The sequence below is a fragment of the Dermacentor variabilis genome, unplaced genomic scaffold, assembly GCF_050947875.1.
Source record: "Dermacentor variabilis isolate Ectoservices unplaced genomic scaffold, ASM5094787v1 scaffold_17, whole genome shotgun sequence".
In the NCBI taxonomy this organism is placed as follows: Eukaryota; Metazoa; Arthropoda; class Arachnida; order Ixodida; family Ixodidae; genus Dermacentor; species Dermacentor variabilis.
The window spans coordinates 459,225-470,112 of record NW_027460335.1 but is presented as its reverse complement, the minus strand read 5'-3'; the positions used below and the strand labels follow the sequence as shown (position 1 = coordinate 470,112).

At 44.8% G+C, this 10,888-nt stretch overlaps 1 protein-coding gene across 1 annotated transcript; it reads left to right on the top strand.

The window, feature by feature from the left end:
* Positions 1 to 3,134: 3,134 nt before the first annotated feature.
* LOC142568130 (uncharacterized) lies at positions 3,135 to 9,998 on the top strand. The gene is made up of 2 exons (XM_075678199.1): positions 3,135 to 4,979; positions 9,124 to 9,998. The coding sequence occupies exons 1-2, from the start codon at positions 3,301 to 3,303 to the stop codon at positions 9,419 to 9,421; spliced, it is 1,977 nt and encodes a 658-aa protein (XP_075534314.1). The 5' UTR covers positions 3,135 to 3,300; the 3' UTR covers positions 9,422 to 9,998.
* The last annotated feature ends 890 nt before the right edge of the window (positions 9,999 to 10,888 follow it).

The window sequence follows — 10,888 nt, the reverse complement described above, 5'->3', positions numbered from 1 at the left end:
CCGCGCTCAAAGAATTCTAAAATAGTCAGCCCAGTAAGACTGACACTTGGTGCTGAAAACCTACTGATTTATGTTGTTTTCTCAAAGGTCATTTGTTGTTTGATGTAGTTGTACAAAACAGGCAATAAAGAAAAGCGTCCGGGATGTAACGGTTTCATTATCTGGCCTGTGTGATAGAGGTCCTGTGTTCGAATCCTGTCGTCGGAGAACTTTGATAATATTTATTTAATTATTTATTACGCAGTACATTGTTCAAAATTACGAGTTTCTGAAGTCACGAAGCCGTTTGAAGCCAAAAGGACGACGTTTAGGCGAATCCTTGTACATCCCATAATTCTCATGCTGACACAACGGCTCCCATTACAGCTCTTTTACGCACTAGTGCCAGAGTTCCCTATAGCAATTATTGTATGAAATGCTATGGTCCCTCCAATGCACCGTTCTTCGAGCGAAGTGAGAACGTGTCGGTGCTCTGCTCTTTGGACAATGATAGCCATATACAAAAAATCGGCTTGACTTGAAGAATACTCCGCAATGAAGAACATCGTGGGCGCGCAACGGCATGGGTACAGCTCACGAAGAGCACCTAGCAAAGTATAGGAACTTTCCTGATAACAGACGTGCGGGACCTGTTCGCTGATACACGGGAACTGCATTCAAGCAAGGGAAGCACACACAACGAGAAATATGGATAATGACAATGAATATTCTTGTTTCAACATTGCCAGGGTCACGCAATTCTTTCCAGCGGCGCTGTTAGCTTCTCTGTGGTCGGAATTTTTCGTGTCCGTCAGCGATAAAAAGAATTAACCGAAAAGAGTGCATATGTCCTTAGTAATCAGGTACGCAACACACAGCTCAGTATTATTTTCGATAAAGAAAAGAGCAATGCATGCGTCAAAACCGCATGATGGATGATAAAACACCTGTGAACAATGCGAGGCACGTTCCTTCTCTCAGCGAGTGTTTCCCTATAAAGATTACGGTTGCATAAGCTGTTCTGGTGGGAAAGGGGCAACAGCAGCATACGAATCAGTGAGTTATGTCACCACACTTCATATATAAAGGGGGACCTGCGTAGCAACTAATTCAGTACAGTGCAAGACCGCTATGGTTAGACCCCACAAGGACTGCCGAAAGCAGCGTGAATACGATCAGCGTCGAAGAGTGCAGAATTGTAATGCTCAGCAACGGTGTCGTGCTAAGACTAGACAGAATAATAAAACATTTCATATCCCTATCGACAGCATTTCAGTGGTTCTCTATCATCTTCGCTTGCTATCTACTATCGCAAGGTCGGGATTGCGAGTCCATTTTTTGACGAGGTCTTTGACATGAAGTTTTACTGAAGCGAAAGACGTTCCGCGTTGGATTAGACACTTAGCGTAAGCTGGAAATGACTTCGCCACATCTCAACGGCCGGGAATGCCCCTTATATAAGAAAACGCGTAAAAGTCAGTGCAACGTGTGGTAAATCCTCGCATTCTGGAAAATTACCTTACAATCAGAGCAATGTTGCTAATTGATTGTAAAGTCCTTGGTCAAGCTTACAAAGTATTTTATTGGTTGCACATACCTTATTTCCTCCTTAAAGACGCGCAAGTTATTTTGCTCTGTTTTTTTAATTTATACTCGGAGCTTGCCCTACATGAGGAAGGTTTATCGCTACTCACCGAGGTTTCTAACTCCACTCAGACTGTTATGCAAAATAGCACATCCGCTTGCGTCCGACTAGGAACACATATCGTAACCGACGATATGAACCGATGTATAACCGACGGACACTGGCAACACCACAAAATTGATAGAATAATCGGAAAGGCCCTAAACACATACGGTCTGCAAAATTTTGCTTCTCAGAGCCCTAGCGGCCGTGGCAAATTTATTTTACACACGTTCACTGAGTGTTGTGATCCTTCAAAAGATTGACCTTTAATTGAGTGATGGCAGAGCTCACGAGCACATTTCATGCTCACCCGTCGCGTAGCCCGACGTACGTCTCAGTTCGTGGCGTATTACGCATACCGCGTGAAGCAACCTTTACTCCGCCACACTGTCAAATTAGTTTGTGTGCCGTGCAAGATTATTTTAAAAAAATTCTGTCGATTCATGTATTATGCGAGTTTGCGCCGTTTCATCAACAAGTACACAAAGACTGCTTGTAGCCGTTGACAGTAACCTGACCGGCTGATCGCCAGCAGACCAAAACTGAGCATAATGCATGTAGCCGTTACTTTTCAGGCCCGATCACTGACGTGATTTACTGGTACAAACAGTTTAGGAGCGGACTTCCCGTAACGGCTTGCCCTCCACCGTAACAGTCGGCTAGGCCTAAACAGCGTCACCGATCCACTTCGCCAGAGCATGCGACCAAAGGTGCAGTTTAAGGTCGAGGTGGGAGTGGCGTAGGATTATAATCTATATGATACCATTGCTGGCTAGACAACTAGCGCCACCTGTTAGAAACTCGGCGAAGTTAACCATCGTGAGGGTACTAGCGCGATGCTTAGTGCAACTTTTTTAAACATTCAGGCTCTAATGGGGGGAGGGGAGGGGGGCGAGCTTTACATGGAGGGCGATCCTTACAAGAGTATATACCGTAGTTGTTTCTACTGAGTACTTATTGCACTGTAATCCCGGGATATAGTAGGCTACTGCTGGTCTGCATACTTTCATTTACAATGGCACATTTTGTTGTAGGCACATGACCAGCATTGACATGGTTTCTGTGCCTGTAGACTAAGTGAGAAACTATTGCGACGCTATTTCGGAATCCACAAGCTCGTCCGACGTATTGGCGCAAGGATTTGGCCCACTCTTGTATGCACAAACGAGGGACCATTTTATCTTAAAGCTTCCAACTGATGCTGAAGACGTAATGGTGATCAATTTGATATTATTAGTGCGAATATCATACACGTCACATCATGCCCTGGATTGCCTACGCAAGAGGCCCAGATTAAACAGACCTGTTACCTAAAGCTGCCTAGGACACTGTTTAATAAGCGAATAAACCACTTTTATTCTATATTTTATTAATGTGGTTTAAATTCTAAACGCTTTCTTGCTGATGCAGATAAAATGGCGGGACCCGGATACCTGGCGAATGACACACTAGCACCTAGTGGGTCGGAGCTGGCGACGTCGAACAGAAGTTGCTTGGCCGACCTAGAGGGCGTCAAGGCCTGGGACACTGGCGCAGCCATTCAACAAAGAATTCCATGCGCGCAAAGTGAGAACAGGACTTGCTGTACACCCAAGCACGTATGCAGCTGGAATAAACTGCTCTCAAACGCTCGAATGGAACTGCGACAAACCGTTCGCGGAGGATTGTCGCTGATGAGTTTCGCTCAGCCCTTTTTACCATGCAGCAAGGAGCAAGTTCTTCAGCCTGCAGCACTCGTCCACAAGCTGCTTACGACGCACCGTTGTCTGACCACGCTTGACATCGACACAGATAGCTTCAAGGGGTCTGAAGCGCGTCTTTGTGATGCATTACAAGGAAACCGCTCCATCAGTGTGCTGAAAATAAACTTCAGCACGTTCACCGTGCATAAGGACATTTGTTCCGTGATACCCTCCCTCGTGAACTTAAAAGAAATCGAATGCATGACGGCGTGCGAGTGTCCGGTGCAGTTTTGCGGCGCGCTCGCGAAGCTTCTACGAACGACAACACAGTTGACGGCGCTCCGAATTCCCAAGTTACACATGAATGGAAGTGGTGCAATCATTTTTTTGCCGGCGCTGGTGGAAAACACCACTCTTAGCGAACTATCGTTTCATAGTTCCGCAATCAGTGAAGCCCGTCCTGAACACCGCGACTTGTTTGCGAAGTTCCTACGTGACGACAAAACGCTGACAAAGTTGGCCGTAGCAGCCTACAATGAAGTTAGACAGCAGTCTCTTAAGTGCGTACTTGAAGGTGTGCTAAGCAACACTGCTCTCGCTCACGTTACCCTCGAAGACTTCATCGTAGACGCAGACAGCGCTGACATAATGACCAAGGTTCTAGCTCACAACCGTGCTTTGCGCACACTGAACATCTCTATTTTGACCTACGATGCCTGGATGAGCCGAGTCGGAGGTTCAACAACATCGTGTCAAATAGATTTTGATCCCTGGCTTTTCGCCATCGCTCAAAACAAGACACTCGAATCGCTTACGTTGCCCCTGCGTATCTGGGAACCTGAGCGATGGGAGGACCTGTTCGATCTCCTCTCAACGAGAGAAAGGCACTTGAAGTTAGCCATCAAGGGACACTGCAGCGAACGTCACTTATGGGAAAAGCTATGCTGTGCACTCAGAAGGAGCGGCGTCGAGGATCACGTTTCTTTCGATACAACTCTGTACATTTTGGACAAGCATGAAATGCTAGAATGCAAAGGGTTTTCAAAATTTCACTCCTTTCCCTATCAGGACAATCGCGGTGAAGTATCTCAAACATTTCGCCGGCTGTCCACTTTCGCTCACGTGATTTCGGCCCACCTCGAGGTATGGATACCTGACGTGGACGAGGCGCTGAGCTCTGATATCGCTCACTACATCGCCTCAACGACTACGCTGAAGGAGCTCCACCTGACGATATGGATCCGGCACTTATTTCCAGAAGCGGCGAAGACAGGTTGGGCGGTCATCTTAGAATCGCTGCGTCGGAACACCAGCGTGAGCGAGCTGCGTGTCGTCGCAAGATCCACGAACGGACCCGAGATACAGCTTTTGGCAGACGCACTCAATTCCAGCCGGAGCATCCGCAGGGCGCACGTGAGAATCGGGGAGCCCGAAGTAGCAGCCGTCTTCATTCGCCGACTGCACGCTGGGATCGAGTGCAACCGCAACCTTCTCAGAATGACTGTTGACGGGTGCGTGCTCAGCCGATCCAGGGTGGATACAGTGTGGTTCGCGGTCTGCGACGCAACGCGACGCAACTCCGACCTTGTTACTCAAGCGGCCCAGTTTATCAGCGGCACCCTTGTCGACAGGTAAGTGGGCATCGCGCACGTCACGGACAACGACTACTGAAGTCGGTGCACTATCAGCATCAACCTGCATTGATTGAAGTCGATTTTCGGAATTCTGTAGATGTCAACAGCGAAAATTTTAACGCTTTTAGATTTCTATCTTCATTCAACTGCTATTAATTATGATAGCCAGTTGTACATACAACGCACCAGCATCTGTATATTGTCAGCCCCATTTTACGTGAATTTTTTTCTCCTCGGTTGGCGGTGTAATTTCTGCTAAGTTGGTGGACATGTCTGTAACGCGAGTGTTTAGGTACATTGAAGACTACTTATTTGATATGAAGAAAGATACCTGTGTGCATTTTCATGACGCGGTCGAAGCAATCTTGGACTTGTTCATGATATCATCGGGAGGACTTAAGTTCCCGTATGAGTTGCCTACTAACAACCGCATTCAGTTTCTCGATATTATTCTCTGTTTTTCTTTGGACTAGCATGTATACTGGGGATATCATCCCACATCTAAAAAAACATTGTTGCGCTACGACAGCGCACACTCTAAATTGATTAAGAGAGCCATAGCAACCACGTGCATTAAGGCAGCACCGAGTAAGTCGTGCGAGCATGAGGGCGATCAAAGTTCTTTAAACCAGATAGCGCGAGAACAGAACGCAGGATTTCCCAGTTCTGTGATCTCTTCAGTATGTGAAGCCATCTTGCAGAACGAGAAAATAATAAGTACCGGAACATAAAAAAAGGAATAAAGACAAGAGTCAAGTGCACGTGGTGCCATACTTGCACAAGTTGTGACAGAATTTAAAGAAAGTTTCCAATAGACATAATATTAATTTGCTTTTCAGTGCCCCTTGTAAGCTGTCCTTGATATGTAATCGTATGAAAACGCGCCAAAGGCCCGTGTGCACCACAAATAATCAATCCCGTTTCACTGAATGAAGACGCAACGTTATCTATCAGATAGCGGAAAAACTTATGAAGGTCAAACGGGACAGTGTTTGAATGAAAGAGCTCGTCAGCACAGCAATAACCTAAAAAATGGCTATCGGAGTCATTAAGCAGGACATTGTGACAAGTGTCCAGTGCACTCTGATATTTGAAAAAAAAACAAAATTCGTAGGGAAAGGAAAATGTAAGAGGGAGAGGGAAATAGAGGCTTACTACATTAGAAAGGAAGGAGATAAATGCATAAGTGCTCCCTCCCTTGTCTTGTCGGGAAAAGAAATAGCTTTTTTGGTTTAAAGATTATGATGCTGATGATTTGCGGATGTTTTTGCGACTTGTGTACGCATGCCTATGCTGAAAAAGGTATAAAATGGCTAGAGAATTTCAAATAAACTTCCAGTTGGCAGTCAGCGTTTGTCTGTGGTATTTGTTTTCTGGTGTCCTTGTTTGATTCGCGCTGTTTAACCTCAGTTCCAACCTGCATATCTCGTTTTCGGCAAGTTTGTATAGTTTGCAGCATATCTTGCTCACTGTTATAGTTTATAACACATTATGTATACTAACAAGCGCACACAACTTGCGCGACACTAAATGTGTAAACAAGGAGGAATATTTCTTTTATTATATACTAATCGTTGGGTGTTTGACAGGGTAGATAACTTATCAAGAATACGTGCTGTTTAGTAAATATAATATGTACTGCGTAAGCGTTCCTAATTGTGTTTCGCATAAATAGAAACAAACATTATTGATAGGGTATAGTACACCTTCAAGAGTTTACCATAAAAATGTTTACACCCTTAAGGGTATTTGTTTCACTGGTAATACCCTTACGGTTAAGGCCTTACAAAAATGTATAGAGGCCGACAACGGAGCTCTAACTGGACGTGCGATGACAAAAGACGTAGGTAAAAACTACGTAATCATCCTGACAGCCTTCGGCGTACAGAAGTATCCGACAGGGGAGTTTCATATCTCTCCCGGTGACATTTTCTTGTTGATTAATTTTTTCGTCCGCGGCCTTCAGAATGATTGCCAAATTGTTTTCAGCGACGTCTTTTGTCATCGCACGTCTAGCTAGAGCTCCGTTGATGGCCTTTATAAATTCTTGTAACGCCCTAACGGTAAGGATGTTACCAGTGAAACAAGATAAGACCCTTAAGGGTGTAAACATTTTTAGTGTTGAGAGCCATGAAAAATTGTTCCCGTGGTCTTTAATTAGCCATACTCTTCGTTGAAATTCAATATATGATCATATAATTTACATTTAATTATTGAAAAATTTATAACTTTTTCTTGCTGTGAGTCTCAATGCAAATGTTGTAGAGTAGGGTAAGCAAAACAAATGGATTTGCTACCAGGTCGTTGTCCTTTGCGAGTCTTTTCTTTCCGAGCTTTGAAGGAAACCCGCGTAATTTAGATAAAAAGGAACAGGACGTCACTCATTGTTCGCTTGCGCGTTTTGATTGCAGCGCATTCGACCTTGTTTTTTAAAAATGAAGCCCAATTATCATTAAAATCGGATGGGTGTGTTTGCATTCTTGTTCAGTGCCACCCTGCTATTATTCACAACGGCAACCAATTTCCATGTTCTCAACAAAGGTGCTGACATGCACTCCCCATCGTGGCCGATTGCGTTTTTATTGAACGGTATGTGAGCAACATTCACTGAATGCACCATTGAGAGCCCTGCAATCGGGGCGCCAAGACTTCCAGTGACGTCATTGAAACAAAAATAATATTCGCGCGCTTTTGCGGGGCTTAAAAAGAACGGTGACAAATACATAACGGTGCGTAAACACCTATTTTGGCGTTTATCAGCATGTTCTACAATTTATAAAAAAAAATATTTAGGACCTTATCGGAAAGCTTGAAATTTTGTGCAATCAACGCACAAACTTAACTGTGCTCAAAGAACGGTCAGAACATTCAATACCGCTACGAAGTACATGCAGTGAGTGTCAGTTGTGCAAAATGCACCACTCTTTTGATTGATTACTCCTTCGCCTTTTTCTGACGCGGTGCATTATGCCACTGCAAGAGTGCTGATGTTTAGCGAAATTATATTCCCAATATCTGTTATAATAATTGGGGTGAACGCAGGAATGGTAAGTTTGGGTGCGTTGAATCATTGCAAAGCTTCTCGCAACAATCATGGCCCCAGCCTTAATTCCTATGTGCAGGCAACATCATGTAATAACGTGTCCTTTTTCTTTGCCTGCGGGCAAATTTTATTTATTAGTGTAAAGCTTTATTTGGCTCATTCCAGTCACCATGCGGTAGTTGCAGCCGCGCATCATTTTGGGCCTCTTCAATAAAAAAAAATATTTCGAATGCCTGACTACAAGTTTAGCAGTGTGGTTTGTTAGGCGAGTTAGTGCATGGCGAACATATAAGGGGCTCGAGCAAGTACGGACGCGAGCACAAGTAAGAAGAAATGGACAAGACAACGCTGGTATATTTCTTACTAAGGCGCCTATCAACTTCATCCGGTACTTCAGCCCCTTCCAAGTACACGACACCCACACGGAAAAGACAACGTCCGTTTCTTCTCACTTGACCTCGCGTCCGTTCTTGCTGGAACCCCTTATAAGTTTGCATGACTGCAAGATTGCCGTGCGACTGGCTACTCGAGGCACTTTGCGTGTATGGGCGGGTTTCTTACACGCTCGAAAAAAACACTTTTATGTAGCACGTATCGAGCAACAGAAAGCTGTAGCAACAGTTGTTCATATTGGTCTAGAATTTTCCCATTGACACTTTTAATCTAATTAGAATATTTCAGAAGTTGAATAAATAATGACGACTAATGATCTAATTAGGTGGTATGGATAGAATAGTGTATCTCCAAGCGACAGCAGACTACGTTATCTTTCTTCTGTCCATAAATACTTCGTTTAGCGCAAAACAACGAACACAAGAAAAGGCGACAGGACAAGGCGCTACTCTCGCTACCCTCAGAGTTGAGAGTAGCGCCTTGTCCTGTCGCCTTTTCTTGTGTCCGTTGTTTTGCGCTAAACGAAGTATTTATGGATCTGCACCAACTAGCCCGCCAACACATTGTTCTGTCCAGCTACGTGGCATCTGCATATTTTTAAATTGAGCCTAAATTTACCTGGGACACCCTGTATACAGCTTCGGCGTAAAATGCAGCATTCGAAATTACAGCAACGTGTACCTCTGCGCCTCAACAACCCCGCAGGTATGGTGCAGAAGCCCTCGAGCAGATCGTCGAGTATCCAACACTGCTGGAAGAGCTGACGCAGCTGCTTTCAGTCACTGACGCCGAGGCCAAAGCCTTAGTTCGAGCTGGGCTGAAGAGCATCCAGTGCTTGGACGGCTTCATGCGAGTAACTGGCGTCGTTAAAGACCGCGTCTCTTGCCATCAGCACGAAGACGGTCACATGCAGTTGGATGACCTCAACGAAGACTGTTGGAGTCTAGTGAGACGTCACCTTAAAGTTGAAGATGTAAGAGGGAACCTGTGGCAACTGTGGTAGAAGACCAGCCATTCCCCGTAACGGCGGCAGCTTAAGCTGCGCGGTATGGGACGCAACTTACGTGGCTCAGTGCGAAAGACACCGCCACAAATACCCGATTCATAGATAAAAGCCAACTGTATTTCTTGGAAATTTTGTGAGCAGCTAAGCAATATATGAAAGGTATTCAGGTAACGAAATCCGTATTTTAGTCTATATATATATATATATAATTAGGAACGTAACATCTGCTTGAATAATGTTGGTTGATTCAGCGACGGCGGTCTCTGTATACTTTAGCCAAGGAATTGAAAATATAAGACCAATAATAACATATTTACGTAGAATGCAATAATATTATAATTAGTGCTTTTCGTTCAAAGAAATAATCAGCGAAGTAGTTTTACTATTTCATTGCCGAAAATTGTGAACACCGTTTTTCATTGTACTTTTCAAGCGTAACGCGTCATCACAGATCCTATACACTTCGCTTCTGCAAGAAACGGAGTTCTCTCACACACCGAGTGACGCGCAAACAGCTACTCTTTTATATTCAAAAGGCAGGATATATGTATAAAACTCCAAGACGCTTGCAAACAAGAATTAGGAAATAAAGTCACCAGGCCACAGCACTCATTGCAGCCTTGAACTCTTTTGTTGCAACGCCAGCAGGCTCTACTTGTGGACAGCGCCATGTTCTTCTAGAGAGCCCTGTGATGTGCATAACGTCATTTCAATACATCATGCTGTTGCGTCCGTGATAGGTGCGAGGACGCCTGCGTTTGCGAAACCTCCGTGACTCACAAATCTCCGCACGAGTTACTCCGCGCGCTTGTTGAGCATTATACGGAAGGTTTCGCGCCTGCAGTATCCGAGTGCCTGTTGCCGCAGGGGCCTTGCTTCGACGTCAGTGGTGCCTGTAGGCAAAGTACCAAATTTCTTCGCCTGTGGTAAGTGTGAATGGGAGAATGATGAGCTACCCTGATAATGACGACATAGAGACACCGGCCGGCGTAATGGTAAGCTCGGACTTTCGCATGGAAGGCAATTTAGAGCTGTAGCAGCATATATAAGACCAAAGCCGCATAAGTGATTTGAAACGCCATCAGTTGTGCATGTATATATGCTTTCTGTTCTACAATGCTTTTTCATTTTGCTCCATTTTTAACGCGATAGAGTTAAGGAGCCCATGGTCGCAGAAAATGGGGCGTCAGACGTCGTTATAGAAAGATTTTTTTTTTTGAACCACGTGCACCCAGGCCTTCCATGCGACACAAGGAATTGGATGAACTAATTTCTCAAGCTAGAATACGTAGGAAAATCGTAAACTACAACTTGCACACAACCAACAGACATGATAGCTCCCGTATTGTACTTTCAATATACGAGAAAAGAATTTTGTTACGCGAAAACTCAAACAAACCCCTTCACACCCACAAACCAGCCGCGGCGTCCACCATTTCGCACGCGCCGGCACGATGGGTCTCT

Bases quoted from the DNA above. Each gene is read 5' to 3' on its own strand.
- LOC142568130 (XM_075678199.1), top strand. From the start codon at position 3,301: ATGGAACTGCGACAAACCGTTCGCGGAGGATTGTCGCTGATGAGTTTC. The intron at 4,980-9,123 runs GTAAGTGGGCAT...ACAACCCCGCAG, and splicing joins AGCGGCACCCTTGTCGACAG to GTATGGTGCAGAAGCCCTCG.